The sequence below is a fragment of the Morus notabilis genome, unplaced genomic scaffold (genome assembly GCF_000414095.1).
Source record: "Morus notabilis unplaced genomic scaffold, ASM41409v2 Scaffold1054, whole genome shotgun sequence".
In the NCBI taxonomy this organism is placed as follows: domain Eukaryota; kingdom Viridiplantae; phylum Streptophyta; class Magnoliopsida; order Rosales; family Moraceae; genus Morus; species Morus notabilis.
Genome location: NW_010363910.1, coordinates 4,936 through 22,712, shown reverse-complemented (window position 1 = coordinate 22,712; position 17,777 = coordinate 4,936). Strand labels below are relative to the sequence as shown.

Below are 17,777 nucleotides of genomic sequence, written 5' to 3'. Positions count from 1 at the left end.
TGTTATTTTATGAATAAAACTTTTCTCTTAAGTTATTTTTACAAAGGCCTCTTGGTAAGCTTGAAATGTGGAAGGAGAATAGAAATGGAGGGATTAGTAAAATAATTTCGTATTGATCTGGCGGTTCTTTGGTAGAAAGGAGATAATGAATGAATTAGATAAGTGATTCAAAATCTAACACAAAAAGAAAAAGAAGAAGATAAATAACTTAATTTTAGAAGGAATGGATTAGATAAGTGATTCTTGAATGAATCATTACTTTTTACTTGTGAAAAAAAAAAAGAGAAATAGAAGTCAAAACTAAAGTCATCTTCTCAAAATTATAACAATACAAGTACATTTGTCTTTGTTCGAAGTACTTGCTGAATTTTATTTCACATTACTTTACATTATTTTCATGTGGATTTAGAAACTCTAAAAACAACATTATACTGACCCTAAGAAGTTTAGAAATCACTACTACAGTTCTAGTTATCATGGAAAACGTGGTAAGAATTTATGTTTAGGATCGTTGTGCTGAAAATAGAATGTTAGCGATTTTAGACTAAATATATGTCAAACGAAAAAATATTCATAAATAAATTCATCATTATGCATACTATCTGATGCCGAGTGACCAACTAGAATGATTTATCACTGTCAAAATTGGAAGATGTTGAATGAAATTGGACATGAAAATAAATTTAACACCATACACAAGCTTAAAGTTAGTTTCCCTTAATAATTTATCAAAATAAGACAAACTTTAAGAATATTAAGGATTCTTCGCTACAAGAAAAAAAGCTTTTTCAACCAAAAAAAAAATTGGTGGCAATTTGAAAAATTGGTGGCAAAAGGTACTTATTACGATCAAATATTTAGTCATAAAAAACATGGTGGCAATTTAATATTATAGGCTGCTAAAATTCTTTTTGCAATTTAAAATTTAGTAGCAAAAGGCTAGTTTTCACAACCAAATTTTTTTGGTCGCAAGAAATTCGGTATTCCTCATGTTTTCTTGTAGTGCTTCCATAAAAAGGAAACTATATCATGCTACTAGATTCAACGTGGAAAGGGGTTCAAATTATAGCATGATTGAGGGATTCCCTATGTTAATGTGGGAAAGGAAGGTTCTTTATTTTTATCCTTCAACAAACTTAGATGTTTTTGTGCGTGTTTAGAACTCGTTTTAAAATGATTTTATTTTTTGTATGAAAATGAAAATGAAAACATTTTCAATTTTAGGCAAAAATCATTTTTGAAAATGCGTTTGGTAGTTTTATCAAGAGATTATTTTCAGTATAAAAAACTCATTAATGTCTCTCACTCTCTCTCTTTCTGCTCGAGAGAGGAGAAAACAAAAACAAAAAATGAAAAACGACTAAAAGTCATTTTTCATTTCTCTCTCATTTTACACTAAATCAAAAAATCGTTTTCATTTCCGTTTTTTGTCTTTATTTCGCCAAATACTATTTTGAAAACGTTTTCATTTTTTCTTTCTCAAAAAACGTGAAAAATATAAACAGGATTAATTTCAAACACGGCCTTTGTTTTCTTCTTTTCATTCTCTTTGTTTTTTCAATAAATTTATGTGCAGTGAGCAGTTGCCACTTTTAGCACTCAAAATCTTCTGCAACAGCAAACGTTTCAAGGAAAAGCCTGCTGAAGATTGTTATATGTGAAGGAAAGAAATTGTGTGAAATTAACCTGAGAAATGAAGACTATATACTGATTGATATTTTCAAAATTAACATAAAAAAGAAACGAATATACACACATAATAAAAACGCATATCATATGAGGTTGTCCATAAACCAGAAGTCAAAGTAAACTTTTGGAGGAAAATTGACGACTTATATTGTGTATGAATTGTAAGACAAATGCTCGCCGCAACATTTATGAAAGTAACTGTTCTTTTTAAAGGAACCGTTGTTTTAGGCGTTGGATTAATTTAATCTAATGAGTGACAGTGTTTATATTAAAATTTTATAATACACAACACAGAATTATTTTTAATTATAGATCAGAATGTCGAAAATTAATTCAACAACTAAAAAGAACAGTTCCTACTAGTAGTTTAAAAAAAAAAAAATCATGTCAAAAAGTTCACTCATTTTAATTCAGAATCATGCACAAAACATAATGACATAAAGTTGGAGCTGGTTGTTTGTTATTATTGCGACTTCCTTTCACATTATTGGACTTTGTTTTTGTTAGACTTTTCCTGTTTAATAATTAGTTGAATGAAGCACGAATCGATATTAGATGGCTTAGTTTAATAGCACCGGAGGTTTTGAAAAAATTATTTTTAGTTGTGCTGAAAGAATAAATAATTGTTATAAAAAGTAATTGAGTATTTAGTAAATTATAATTATATTAACTGTGTTAGTTTTAAAATTAGTGTAATAATGTTTGATAAATTATGAGGTTGAATTGTTTTGAGTAGTTAAAATGACCAAAATAAATATAAGATAAAACTTAAATATATATATATATAATTATTTTTGGTATTTAGAAATACTTGTTTAACTTAAAAAACATAATGCTTTTAATTATTAATAACAATTATAATTAAATTAATTAGCAACAATTATCAACAAAAATAGATTAATTATTAATAATAATTATTAATAAAAAACCAATTCCTTGATATAAAATGACACGAAAATTAAACAAAATTCAAAGATTAATGAAAAACACCCAAAACAAAAATAAAAACGGATCAAATTGACTAAAAATAACAAACACATAACCAGGTACATATTCTTCCTCATCCCCAACCTTTTTCTTCTTCTTCACCGTTCACTGAAAGTAAATACCAACAAACTAAACCACCATTTCTCTCTCTCAACTCCTCTTCCACTTTCTTTGAACTCTAAACTGAAAAAACCCAGCTCTTATTCACATTTCACAAAACCCAAAAACCAATCAAATTAAAGAAATTACATTCATTCAGCCGTCGTCGTGAAGCATCCCGGAAAGCTGCTCCCCATTGTGCAAACCCATAACTATCGAGCTTCGCAAGCTTGATCTTCCGCCGTGCGAGCCTCGTTTGAGCCCACAATGCACTCCTCTATTGCAACCCAAGATTTGTTCACGGGTGGGGATGGTCAGCGGGATCTCAGATGGAGATATGCGCGAGCTGTCGATGCTAGTGCGTGAGGCGGTGGCGGAGCAACTGGAGGAGAAGTAGGGCGATTGGGCGTACTCGAAACCCGTGGTGATCCTTGACGTCATCTGGAACTTCGCCTTCGTCGTGGCGGCGGCAACGATGTTGATCCAGCAAATATTTTTGGGAATGGGATTTTTTTCATTCACAGGGGTAATGGGGTAATATTGAAAGTTTCATTAATGTGCCGTAAGGGATTCTTGCACAATCTACGATCAGAAACAATCTTTGGCTGCTTCTGATTTTAATCTTAAATTCTTCAAAAATTGTCCAAGGATCACTTCTTTGAGTTTTTACCAAACACGTTTTAGATGGCTAAATAAGTACTTTTGAGCTCTTAGAATCTACCAAACTGGCCCATTGTGTCAAAGCTTCCTTTCAATCGATTACACGGAGTCATAAGTTAAATTGTACGTTTTTTACAAGGGTAGGAATTCGTATTATTGTTTTCAAAATTATATTAATAAAAGAAATTTTCAGAGTCGTTTTGGATTCTCCATTCCTCCCCTTTGGCGGCCTCTAGTCCTCCCTAGACCCAACGTTGTCCCGTCAGGGGTTGCACATATGTGAGAGAGCCATCACATCTCCCTCAAGACCGCCGTGTGATTCAGTTGTGTGGCTCCCGCATCCGCGCGCCGCTCCAAGCCTTTTTGTGCACCACTCTTAGGGTCCGCCTTAGACAATGTTGCCACCCCAATTTTATTTCCTAAAAACGTCGTGAACAGCCTTCCATTGGCCGTCACTCCATCTGCAAGTCAGCCCAACGGTGCCCAATGTGAACACCATCTACAAAGACAACGCCAACAATGTCATTATTTCTATGCAAAACCACAAATATATTTGTAAATCGGTACTTTGAGACTAACAATCTTGATGTGAGAGGAAAAACCAATGACCAAATCATCATAAATTCATATATTCATTGGATGTAAGTCTTATTGGTTCTTACTATCAACCATATGCTTTTACATGAGATGAAAGTGACAAGCTAATTTTGTATTGCTATAAAAGACAATTGTGACATTATTATTCAATCTGAATCCCATTCTTGATAAAGTTTCACAAATCAATAATCGTATAATTGCTCCTAAAAAGATAGAGATGTACTACTAAAATTATAAAATTACACAACACATTTAACGATGGTTCTTGAAACGTTGTCTAATGCACTAAAAAAGATGTGTTTTGGAAATCCCTGCGCACACTAAACCTTGGCTCCTTAATGATTTATCAAAACCCCCCAAAAAATACGCCATTTGATAAACAAAATGAAAATAACGTCGAAGCCTCACCGAAAACCCACCCTCACCGCCTTGTCCAAGCCATCCAGCCCCTCCCAACGATCTCCTGCAACCTCATTCACACCTTCCACCAATCTTTATCTCCGTCAAGGTAAATATTGTTGACTTTAGTTGTTTTTTAGTCTCAAATTCTTGGACTGAGACGACGTATATTGATGACTAAAGAGAAAATATAAACAAACTAAAAAGGACAAAAAAGAAAAAAAAATCCTATAAACTTAGAGCTTGAAACGGTCACTTGAACTTGGACATGTTCTTTTACCTAACTTAAATCGCAACTCAAATTTTTTGTTACAATATTTTTTCTCATAAAAATTTAAATTTAATTATTTTACAACTTGGACATGTTCTTTTACCTAACTTAAATCGCAACTCAAATTTTTTGCTACAATATTTTTTCTCATAAAAATTTAAATTTAATTGTTTTACTATAGTATTTTTTCTCACATACTAAACTCAAGTTCATAACTCAAGTTTGAGAAAATAGTCTTCTTCCTAGCCTTTAGTTTTGAAAGGTTGTTTTTTTTTCTTCTTCTTCTTTCTAAAACTTTAATTTTTTATCCTAAAATGAAATTAATTTATATTATTTTTGCATAATTTTTTGAATCATTTTTGTTTATTTAAAAAAAAACTGAAAGTGACGTAAAATTTAGGACATTTTCACTGTATTTATATATTAGTACAAATTAACTATATTTTCAATTAGAAAACTATTCCTGACATAAACAGTTCGAGAATGCAAAATTAGGAACGTCAAAATATTCGTATAGAAGTGAAGGAACTTCTACGAGAGTTGAATGAAATTTTAAAAGAGCTGAAGGTTTATTTTTTATGAAGCTGGATTTTATCTCCGTTGTGGAGCTACATGTATGCCAACAGAAAGCATGCATCCCGTTTGCTCTTTGGTTGAACCAATTGTTTAACTGTTTTGTAAATTGTAAGAATTGGTTGATATATCGATATAGGTATTTCTTTAAGATCTATAATTATATTGCCTTTTTTAGTCGAATAAAAGACGGTCCACACTAAAAATAAATAAATAAATATTCATTAAAATATTGATAAGTAAATAATATTTGAACTAATCATAATAATGCATACAAATTTTTTCATATATATGTACATATATTAGAAAAATAAAAAAGTATTGTCCCTACGCAACTGGTGTATTGGTCCACTGCGTGCTTCGTTATTTTTATTCTTTATTACCACCCACCCTTTTTAGCTAAATAGATCACAAGATTCCCTCCCGAACGTGAAGAACAAGCGATTCTTGACCAATCATATAGTTTAACTATTAATCATATCCATGCAGGGGTAAAAAAAAAAAAAAGTTTTTGACACAATTTATAATTTTAAGGAGCTTCTCTAGTGGGACAAAAAAAAAAATACCGATAATTTTTTACCCTCAGTTGTTAGATTTATATAAAAAAATTATCTATTTTATATGCTTTTTCAATCTATTATGATTTTAATAAGATTTAACGGTCATAAATTGACAATACTCATAGGACGTCATACTATAGAAACTCTCGTAATTATAACAATTCACCCTTACAACTTGTTAATGGTCCATTTGACTACTCTTCTAAAAAAATTGCTATATTTAAGGGATTAATAATGCAACAGAATGGAGAAAAATAGAATTTTACCGATCTAATCCGGACAAAAGATGATACTCAAAAGTCTTGGTATGTTCATTTACACAACTCAAGTCATGATTTGAGTTGTGTATGTGAGAGAAAAATATTGTAGTAAAAAATTTAAATTTGAAATTTTACGAGGAAAAACACTGTAGTAATATGACTCGAGTCATGAAATTAACAAAGTCTAAATCTACCTAAATAAATCCCACAAGGGAGAAATCCCGAAACGAGTAGAGAAGAAACTCAATTTTGTATTTAATTCTTAAATATTCAAATCTACCTATTACAATTGATAATATGGCCATTTATAACTTGTGTGCAAAAGGATAACAAAGTACTCACTAAGACCGTCTACATATTAATAACACAATAAGACTAGATTGATAAGCTAGAATAAACAAAAATATAAAATATAAAAACGAAGCTAAATTCTCCTACATCAATTAAAACTTGGATAATTGTAAATTTTATGTTAGAATTTTTTGTGGGACTTGCTTTCTTGTCACTGACTTAGTAAAATCACGCGAAAAAATCGACTACAACGCAACAATTTAGTAAGTTATGGAATAAATTGTCAAAACTATAAATTTTAAGGACAAGTTATCAAAGTTTGAAAATATTTAGGAAAAAAAAGTACAAAACACCAAAAAAAAGTAAAATGGCAATTCTTGTTAGGAAGTGACTTTGCCCTCTGTCTCGTGAGTTTGAATAACAATTCAAATATTTTTGCTATAATTTTTCTCTAAAAAAATTTACAATCAAACTTTTGAAGTTTAAACCGCCATAAAAAATCTCAAATCATATGTCTAATTTTAATAACTAAAATTATGTCTAATCAATTTTATCATGTTACGTTATTTGACAAAATCAAAATGTTATTTAATTAACTTTATCGTGTTTATTCATTAAATATTATGAGGTTGTTTGTTTATCTTCAAAAACTTGAAAAAAGGTCACTTGAGCAAAGAACTTAGGCCAAGTATTTGTTTAGCAAGAACTGCTCGAGTGAAGACTCACGTTTAAACTTGAGAAAAGCAACAATTCTTGAGTGCATCCCCACCCTCTTGATTCAAGTTCAAGTTTAGCCGTAATTGTTAATAAAAATTACTTTTTCTTATTTTAATAATAAATTTCAAAGAAAAATAATTACCTCAAATTCATTTTTAACTATTCACAACTCAAGTTTAGGTGTACCAAACACATACTCAAATTAAATTTTTAATTCAAAAATTAACTCAAATATATACCTCTAAATATAAACTCAACTTATATCTTCTATTTAAATTTAACTTAAAATGTACACTTAAATCACTATAATTTAAAAATATAACTGAAAAAGCCCTGTGAAAAGAAAAGAACAATTTATTAGACACTGTTTCATATCTGAATCCACAATAAAACAACAAAATAAGAGTATTCAAGTACTTTAGAATAAATAAATGACTATTCAAATAGTCATTAGTCCTTACTTAAGACACTGCCTTGAGTTTCCAGTTCTTGACCACACACACGCTCTACTGTACTCGTTAAAACGTTTTCAAAAGGACTTGGTCCTTGGTCCTCAGTCCTCAAAAAACCTCTCTCCCGAACCGCGTTTCCTTTCTCTTTCAAAATCCCTTTCTTCTTCATCAGAACTCCCACCTTAAAATTCCCCCAAAACCTCCTTTATTTTTTCGCACACATCAATCTCTATTCTCTCTCTCTCTCTCTCTCCCTCTCTAAAACCCACAATAATATTTCTTCTTGTACCAACCATGAAATTATTAGAACCCGCAAATCATAAAAATAATAATTCCCATGGCTTCTCTCTCCAATAACCTCAATTCTATTCTTCTTTTTCTTATCTTCACCTTATTTTTCCCAAACATTCCTTCCCTTATTTCTCTCTCAACCGTAGCCATCTCAGAGACCTCAAACCAAACTCTAATTTGCGCTCTCACAATTCCACCCCAAAACGACAACAAAAACCCTTCTCTCAATTGCACAACTTTCCCTCATAACAACCAAACCCAAATCTCCTTTATCCCCGACACCACCTCGTTTTCCGAAATAGTTTCCGGAAACGGTTTTCTCTGCGGTTTGACCAACATCAATAGCCGTACTACTACGCTCAGTTGCTGGAGATTCTCCTCAATCAACGGCTCTGATCTGCAGTCCAAGCGGATCTACAGTGGTCCTTCTCTCAGACAACTCGACTCCGGAAACTCCCACGTTTGCGGAACAGTAAACGACACAAACCGCATCGAATGCTGGCAATGGTATTGGTACAGAGACAAGTACAACTCATCAGCTCATCAAAATTTCTCCAAAATCTCTGTCGGAGAAAATTTCGTCTGTGGGATATCACAAAGAAGCACCGGAATTTCTTGCTTGGGAACCAATAATGCTCTGGTGGGCCATGAGCCCAATGGGAGTTACGTAGAAATCTCTTCTGGGTTTTCCCACGCTTGCGCAATATCGACCAATAAGAGCTTGGTTTGCTGGGGAGAAAGAAAAGATTATGTTGAGAATTACCCACGTGAGAATTACTTCGTGTCTCTGGCTTTGGGGGAGAACCGGAGCTGTGCTTTGAGAGAGAACCAGACTGTGGTTTGCTGGGGCGAAAACGGCTTCGTGTTGCCGGAAGTTTTGAGGGAAATGGAGTTTATCTCCATTGAAGCGAAGAGGAGAGTTTTCTGTGGCGTTTTGAATTCTAACTTTTCTTTGTATTGTTGGGGTGGTGATAGTGGAGTAATGGGGTCGAGTTATGATTATATGGTTTTTGAAACAGTGTTGGCCGGACCGTGTAGAAGCCAATGTCCGGGCCGGGTTTTACCGGGCTCCGGATTGTATTGTGGGAGAGGATTAGTTGTCTGCTCGGATTTTTCAGAAAGAGAATTGACGCCGTCGGAGCCGGCGCCGGTGCCCGAGCCGGCCGCGAAGTCGTCCTCCGGTTGGAGCGGCAAAATGGTGGCTTATATGGTGGTCGGTTGTGTCGGGTCATTTTGTTTGGTGTTGGTTTGTTGTTTCTTTTTGTTTAGGTATTGTAAGGGTAGAGTTATTCGAGTGCACGACTCCGGCCGGTTGGATGAGGCCGGAACCCAAGCCGAACCCGGTTCGAGCCGACGACAAGAGAGTGTTAATAGTCAGGTTTTTTCCAGACTCGGGTCCGGTCCGGTTCTAGAGAAACGGTTGAGCCATTTGATAAGCATGGGAACCAATGGGACCCACCTAGAGGAATTTTCGTTAGAAGCATTACTTGAAGCGACGGAGAATTTCTCCGAAGATCGGAATATTGGATTCGGAAGCTTCGGCTCTGTCTACCACGGGAAGCTCGAGGACGGTCGAGAAGTGGCGATCAAAAGAGCCGAAGCCTCGGCCTCCTCGCCGTTTGCTGGCGGCGGCGGCGGAGGGACCAAAATTCTACGACAAGCGGAGGATAATGACAATGCTTTCGTTAGAGAGCTGGAGTTCTTGTCACGCTTGAACCACAAGAACTTGGTTCGCTTGTTGGGGTTTTACGAGGACAATAAGGAAAGAGTATTGGTTTATGAATACATAACAAACGGGACACTCCACGACCACCTCCACAGGGAGGAAAACTCCCCTCTCGCCACGTGGTACGCTCGGATCAAGGTGGCAGTTGATGCAGCGAGGGGGATCCAATACTTGCATGACTACGCTGTTCCCTCAATCATACACCGCGACATCAAGTCCGCAAACATATTATTGGACGACACGTGGACCGCCAAGGTCTCAGATTTCGGATTATCCCTAATGGGCCCGGAAGATGATGTGTCCCACCTGTCCCTTAAGGCCGCAGGCACAATGGGTTATATCGACCCGGAGTACTTCAGACTCCAAAAGTTGACCGCAAAAAGTGACGTTTACAGCTTTGGAGTTGTGCTACTGGAGTTGCTCTCGGGTTACAAGGCAATTCACAAGAACGAGACCGGGGTGCCTAGAAATGTGGTGGACTATGTGGTGCCTTACATTAGGCAAGATGAGATACACCGAGTTTTGGACAAAAAGGTGCCACCGCCGACGCCGTATGAAATAGAGGCAGTGGCCTATGTCGGGTACTTGGCGGCGGATTGCGTGGCGTTGGAAGGGCGGGACCGGCCGCGCATGGCGGAGGTCGTGAGCAGCTTGGAACGAGCGCTGGCGGCGTGCTTGGCAAGGCCTCAGATGTCTCGGTCATCTACCGAGTCGTCCACATGATAGACGTAGATGGATGGAAAGATTGGCTTTTCCTTACTCGGCGAATCAATACCACATGTCTATAATTCTAATCTGACTTGGTCAATTTTGTATAGCAAATCTGATTCTTTCTTTTCTTTTTTTGATTAGTTTTCAAATTTTCTTTTAACACGTGTATTCAACAATTGTTTATTGGGGGGTTTTTGGCAAAAAGTGTATGATAATTCGTAAATTACCTAACACAGAAGAAGTGTAGATGTGTTTCATTCACATTTTTTGCTTCTCTACGTTGGTCAGTTCAATTTTCCCCCCTCTTTCTTTCTATATCTTGGTTAACCTTAAATAATTTGTTTTATTTTCATATCTGCATTCGGCACCTATTTTCTCATTTATTTATTGGGCATTGTAGTAAAAAAGTTTGTGATAATAACTTATCCAGAGATCCATCCTTAGTTTTTAGGTGAAAGTGTATGGATTTAAATTTAAATTTTTTATTTTTTATTAATATTTTTTTTTAGGTAAATAATTATATTAGTTAAAATATATTAATTAAGAGTACGGAATAAAAATCTAAACTCATATACTTTTAAGAGTAAGTTTAACAAATTTTTCTTTCTTTTCTGGAGATTTTTAAGGTAGGACTTAAAAAAATAAATTATCATTATATTAGTATGTCGAGTCATTAAATATATATAATAATTATCTATTAGTTTTTTTTATTTTGATGAGATTTTAATAAGAAACAACGGTCAAAAATGATAGGAACAAATTGATGTAGAAGGGTTTTTTTTTTTTTTTAAAAATTTAACTTGGTCCAACCAATTCCTTTTCTATTTTCATTTATTTCCCATGAATAGTTTTATTTCTTGTTTCACTTTGGCTAAAAAGAAAAAAATTGTATGCTATCACCTACTCCAGAAAAAAGAGAGGGTAATTATTATTATTATTATTATTTTTTTTTTTTTTGGAATCCACCGATTTTTTTTTTTCTCCTCTAACTTGGCCATTGTTTCTTTAAAGTTTAACTTTGAATTGAATGCCCTTCTTGGCTTCTTCAACCACAATGTCAAATTGGTGGAATTATTTAAACCGGAAAGGGCGACCTTTTATTGACATTAGCTCTCAATGATTAGAACTGTGGGACTAATTAATATAAGATATACAAAACCAGAAGAGTTTCTCTGACTCAAGTGAGGGGGTAAGACTTTGGTTTTATAGGTTTATATTCGAAATTTCTTTTTTCCCGCAAAAAAAAAAAAAAAAAAAAAAAAAGCAGATCCGAAAAAAAAAAAAAAAAAAAAAAAAAAAAAGAAGTCAAACAAGACTTTACTACAGACCCAAAAAAAAGTTTAAGTGAATGTGAATAGTTCTATAAGGCACCAAAGTTATGCAAGAATTATAGCTGCACATTAGCCTAACTATAATTCTACATCTACCTCAAAATTGAAGAGCTCAAATCTCCACTCCAATTCATATGTATACGAGTAAATAAGAATTGGATATAAGTAAGTTGGAACTGTATTAGATTTTTGTTCAACTTTGAGTTGGGACAACGAAATTTTCCTTTACTGCATAAATAAATTACTAAAGAATGTGAAGGAAGTCGCTCTAAAAGTGTCCTCTCTTTTTTTTTTTCCCTCTCTTCTTCTTTATTATTTATGGTATTAAACGTGGATGTCAAATAATGAGACTGCCGCTTTTTGCATTGTTTTCATCAGTTCCTCAGTGGATCAACACAAGAGAAATGATATACAAAGGGCAAGAAAAAATTAAAATAAAATAAAAGATCGCACATTCATTTTGCAAATGGTGTCTGTACTTAAGTTTCATTTTTATTTCTTCTTGACAAGAAATGTTTAAAATTACACACATGAATAGAAATGTCACCGTTGAAAATTTTGAATGCAAAGATTTTTCCCCTATTCTTTTTTGCCACTTTGCATCCAAGCACACTCACTATGGAAGCTGATTTATGTACACAACATGTATGGTAGATCATTCTCTGGGCTAATTAAAACAAAACAAAACAAAACGAAACGAAAAGAGTTTCTATGTTTCCGACCAGCACCGGTGATACATTAGTTTTGCGCTCTTCTCAGATTCAGGAGTATTAGGAAGATGCAGAAAGCCACTGTTGTTTATACTCGTGCAAGTATATTGGAGATTAGACTAGTCTTTATATCTTTTAATCGTCTGTGGCTCTAAGCTGCATGCGATCCTGAAGTTGCTTTCCTTTGCTGAAGAAGATTCTGCAAGGCACTGTCGATTTGTGCAAACACATCCTCCTTGGAAACATTTCCATTGATCTAAACCGCACCAAAAATGTTACCCCCAAAGCAGAATTTAAGAATTTGGAAAATTGCCTATCCTAGAAGCTTACATGCTATCGTTTTTAAAAAAAAAAAAAAAAAAAAAAAAAAAAAGACAATTCCTTCGTGCTATTTGGATTTATGCTATAAAGCTCTTCTCTAGTTTCTCTTTTGAGTAACCATTCTTTGCTTACTATTTTTCAAAAGAACTTGGGAGCTAAGATTTCTAATTCTACTACTTGTTTAGAGTTTTCTACTGCTACCGATGCAAGTTGCTTGTCATTGTTCAAAGTTCAAAGTCTTGGACTGATAACTTTCTGGTAGTCCCTTTAGTTCATATGCTGAAGATGCCTTTGAACCAAAGGAATGAACTCAATGCTTTAGATTCTATATCTTGGAACATTCCTCAATATCTTATTCTAAAGTAGCCTCCGTGTTGGCAACTACCTACTAAGTGTATTACTTATGACGACTGCACATTTGTACACTATATACACCCAGGTACTTAAATTGAAAGAGGGCAAGAGTTACATGACTTGCCTTAATTGTAATGTCCTCATATATGGAAAGTACTGCCTCTACATTTTCATTATGCGTGTTCAATCGCAACTTCACCTGAAATTCAATGGAGTAGACATGAGTCTTTAGTGAAACATGCTTAACCGATCAGATTATTGGAATTAGTTATAAACATAAACTCTACATGGGAAAACCCAACTAGAAAGGACGCCAAAGGGGCCCGTTTGATAGTGTTTTAAAATAGTTTTGTTTTTATTCTTGTTTTCAAAGCATTTGCTAACCAAACGCTGTTTAGAGACCGTTTTTGTTTTCGTGCCTCAAAAGACGCGAAGAAATGTTTTCAAAAACAGTACAAAACAATACCAAATGCACCTAAGATTTCTCAAGTCAAAGTGTGAGAACAAATAAAGCATTGCAGACATACCTTTTCTTCTGTATCATCAAAGCGTTGAGTAAGCCTTGAAGCAATTTCTTCAGTCTCAGGAGGAGAGTACTTTATGTGGTATATCTTCCCTGTAACAGGGTCCAACCTTCGTCCAACAACTCTCTCAACAAGAATCCCTTCAGGTACCTACCAAATGAAGCTTCACATAAATTCTTGGATTTTAAAAGGCACTACTACTTAGGTGTGTAGTAGCCATGCATTGATTCATTAAAGGGGCAAGAAAATGCCGCAATTCTGAAGCATCATTTGTCAACACAATACCACATTCGCAAATGAATTGTAAAATACAAATATTGAAATGTGATAAAGATATAGTTAAAAAAAAAGGAGAAGAAGTTAGCAACTGAGCATTGGAAACCACCTTCGAGTTAAACTAACTGTCTTTTGTTTTTGTTCTTTTTTTTTTTGTTTTTTGTTTTTTTTTCCTTTTTCCACATAAGTAAAACATTTATAAAAAAGATGCTAACAGCAGCAAAAATGAACTCTTACATCTAAAAGAATAAAAATATCTGGTTCAAACCCATATCCCTTGAGAGCAATTGCTTGTGATGAGCTCCTAGGATATCCATCTAAAAGCCAGCCTTTTTCTTGAGAGTCCGGCTTTGACAAGCGCTCCTTCACCATCTACAGGATAGAAACAAGGAAATCACCAACAGCATGATCACATGTTAAATGAACACGTTGTATTACCATAACAACTATCTCATCTGGAACCAATTGTCCTTTCTCCATGCACTCCTTTGCTCTCCTCCCATTCTCACTCCCAGCTGCAATTTCTGCCCTAAGCAAATCTCCAGCAGCAATATGCACCAGGCCATACTGCAAACAGAGCAATATTTGATTCAATATGTTAGTCTCTTGCAAAGTAATTTTGAAATGGGATATTCATAATCTAATCCTGTGACTTTATAATTGGGACAAAAGATCAACTTGTAGTAGAATGCAAAAAATACGGAAACCAAATTCATCAACGTGATACACAAAAATGAACTATGTAAACAAGATAATGTCCACAATCACATATATTGTGAAACATTTGCTTCATTTGCACATCTATCAAGCACAGGGTTGTCGAAAGGTGTTGCAAAATTTCAAGCAAAACCCGAGAGGGTCAGGCATGGAGAAACACCTCGAAACCTCATGCAGATCTCAAGGAAATAGAGAACTTGTAACATCGGCGGGGAAGAAATTCCAATAAAATTCTTTCCAATTTCCACAACTACCATAAAACACGGAATAATTTTTAATATAAGTTAAATCCATCTAAAACACACTAATTTGTTTCTTCACAGTATGCAGAAACCAAAAAAGACCATATGGATGTGTTCTCTTTAGTCTACATCAAATGTTTTCAAATAACCTACGTCCTAGCTAGCCCTTTGTTGTTCTTGTTTAAACTACCCGTTGCCCCCACCCTATCGGTTGATGTGTTTATATAATCAAGAATGCATACTAAGGAGGTCCTTGCTTAATTGGGGTAATTAGGAAAGAAACCCAATCCTAAACTACCCCACAAATTTGGATGTCATAGGAAATTAAGCTCTTTTTGCTAGTTTTGGTTTTCTTTTTGTTTGATTTTTCATTTTTGTTTTTTCTTTCAGTGTTTTGAGGCTTTCTCATCCCCGTTCCTTTGTAATTGATGATTATTTCAATGAAAGGAAGGTTTATTAATTAAAAAAAAAAAAGAAAAAGAAAAAGGAAAAAAGCCCCCCTAACTTTGTTTCCTTCCTCCTTAACAGGAACAAACCACTTTAATTACTCAAATACCTTTATTCAGTTCTTAGAAAACTAATTCTAGATTATCATTCACCTCAAACACAACTATACTAACTAAACCATACTAAATAAATCAGAAGCCAAAAATTGAATGAATCACGAAAGGAAAGAGAAAACATGAGGCGTAAAAGTGTAACATACTTTCTGAGTGATGAGCTCACATTGTGTTCCCTTACCAGAAGCAGGAGCCCCAGATATCATCACTCTCAGCGGCTCCGCCTTAGAACTCCCCAAAACCTGCTCATTAATTAGCAAATCAAATAAAAAACAAATCAATTTTCCTTAAATTTCGCAATTATTAAATCAATTCCAATAAAAGTTCGAAGAAATCTCACCAGGAAATTCGGAGTTCTAGAGGATCGACGCGAGATTAGGTCAACGCCACGAGACGAGAAGAGGAGAATGTTGGGGAATTTGGGATTTGGATTGGGATTATATCGGGAGAGAGACGTACGGGATTGGAGCTTTGGCTGTGCAACAATGGCTGAAACAGATGCTGCTGAGTAAACTGAGTTGACATTGCAAGCAGCCATTGTTGCTCGATTTTCGTGCTCTGGCTTCTCTCTCTCTCCTCTCTCTCCTCTCTCTCCTCTGGCCCAAAGAGAGATGATAAACGTAAAAATAGGGTGTTGGTAATAAGATGTTAATATTCTTCAGGTATTCAAAGTGGTGGCGCAGGCAATTTACAGCGCTGGCAGTTTCGGTCTCCTCTCTTTTATTTATTTATTTATTATTAAGTTTGGTCAAAGTAGTAGTACGGACCGTTTGAATGGCTTAACAAAAGTTATTTTTGACTTATTTAAAAATATCGTTTTTAAATCTGTTTAGATGAATAATTTAAAATGTTTTTAATTTTTTTAAACATTTTTAGAATAAGATATCTCTTTGATGTTTATGAAAAATGTATTTGTGAAAAGCTTTCTTATTTACATTTTTAACTTTTTATTTGTAAACAATAAATGAAATATCTAATTTATATCATTTTATTACATTATTTTTATAACAATAAGTGCTTTTAACTTAAATAGATTCAAAAATTATTCTTAAATATAAAATTATTATTTCACACACTATTCAAACACTAATTAAAAAGTCATACTTAAAAATAAAAGTACAAATTACCCCAAAGAAAAATACTTGTCAAAATACTCTTAAATCTGTCATCTCTCTCTTTTTTTTTTAATATTAATCATAATTCCAATATTATACTCATTATAATTAATGTACAATAATATAATAGAGTACATAGAATGTAACTATTAGAGTAAAAAAATTTTAAGTGGTTTTAATAAAAAGTAGTTTCTAACAAGTGGAAAAGATTAAGACTCCATTTGGTATGAAGGTTTAAATAAATGTGATTCTAGTTTTAATTTTAGAACTAGAGTTATGATTCATGATTTTAGGTCCAAATCATAATTCTGAAACTATAATCAGAATTAGGGGTTTGAACTACGCAAAACCAAGGGAGGGGGTGGTTTTAGAATTATGGGTGATTATGCTTTAAAACATCATATCAGGATTCAAACCTTGAATCAAAACCATTCAAACTAAACACTGATTTTGTTGAGTCAAATCAGAACCACTTTTTACTTTTTATAAATAAACACTAGTTTGAACAAGAACTATGATTGCAGTTCTAAAACTCTCATACCAAACGTTTCCTAAGTAAACTTTGATCTTGATCAACCCAAGATACAATAATTGAATTGCATATATACTTTTTTATCTCTTATTATTGTTAATCCTTAAGTAAATTGGATATTATTATTTTATGGATATGTAGTGACATATGCAATCGTATTTTATCAAAAAAAATGTAAAATAACATTTTGCTACAAAATTGATTTTTGTGCAAAACAGAAAATTTTCCCTTTGTTTTTAAATATATTGTGGACTTTTCGAAGAATATCTTGAATATACTTATGAAAATTGATTGATATTGCAGACATGGACAACAACGGGACTTTAAAAAACAGACATTGTCATAGAAATATCAACAAGACATTTTTATCTATATGCATAGCTAATAAGATTATAAAATTAAGGGATAAAATTAATCTAATACTCTGTGTTATAGTGAAATATGCTTTTAGTATCATGTGTTTTTTATAATATTAAAATGGTACTTTCAGGTTTTAAAAAACGTTTTTTCAATACCTTCAGGTATATTTTTAGGACATAAAATGTATTTTTTGCCATTTTTATTTAATCTGGTAAAAAAAATGTCTTACAAAAATGCATTCTAAACATCTTAATAAAATAAAATCTATCTATTACATACTTAAAAGAGCAAGGTGTTGGCTTTATATATATATATATATATATATATATATTAAAAGAACGTGTAGAATAAAGATTAGATTAAAAGAGAGGGGAAAAAAAAAGAAACTATCCAAATAGTGCGTTTCTAGATTAACGATGAGCTTTAAAACAGTAGATTTCTACAAGAAAAAA

General features: G+C 33.6%; 2 protein-coding genes across 2 annotated transcripts; one reads left to right on the top strand and one right to left on the bottom strand.

Moving 5' to 3' along the window:
- Nucleotides 1–7,684: 7,684 nt before the first annotated feature.
- LOC21384692 (serine/threonine-protein kinase-like protein CCR4) lies at nt 7,685–10,576 on the top strand. Its single transcript, XM_010105188.2, has one exon. The coding sequence runs from the start codon at nt 7,893–7,895 to the stop codon at nt 10,293–10,295; it is 2,403 nt and encodes an 800-aa protein (XP_010103490.1). The 5' UTR covers nt 7,685–7,892; the 3' UTR covers nt 10,296–10,576.
- Nucleotides 10,577–12,088: 1,512 nt separating this feature from the next.
- Nucleotides 12,089–15,982, bottom strand: LOC21384691 (adenylate kinase, chloroplastic). Its single transcript, XM_024170177.1, has 7 exons — nt 15,659–15,982; nt 15,465–15,560; nt 14,238–14,366; nt 14,037–14,171; nt 13,527–13,673; nt 13,124–13,198; nt 12,089–12,580 (listed from the first exon to the last, which is right to left on the bottom strand). The coding sequence occupies exons 1-7, from the start codon at nt 15,854–15,856 to the stop codon at nt 12,476–12,478; spliced, it is 885 nt and encodes a 294-aa protein (XP_024025945.1). The 5' UTR covers nt 15,857–15,982; the 3' UTR covers nt 12,089–12,475.
- Nucleotides 15,983–17,777: the final 1,795 nt, after the last annotated feature.

Bases quoted from the DNA above. Each gene is read 5' to 3' on its own strand.
- LOC21384692 (XM_010105188.2), top strand. From the start codon at position 7,893: ATGGCTTCTCTCTCCAATAACCTCAATTCTATTCTTCTTTTTCTTATC.
- LOC21384691 (XM_024170177.1), bottom strand. From the start codon at position 15,856: ATGGCTGCTTGCAATGTCAACTCAGTTTACTCAGCAGCATCTGTTTCA. The intron at 13,199-13,526 runs GTATGTCTGCAA...ATTGAATTTCAG, and splicing joins TTGATGATACAGAAGAAAAG to GTGAAGTTGCGATTGAACAC. The intron at 12,581-13,123 runs GCAAGTCATGTA...GGTGCGGTTTAG, and splicing joins ATGAGGACATTACAATTAAG to ATCAATGGAAATGTTTCCAA.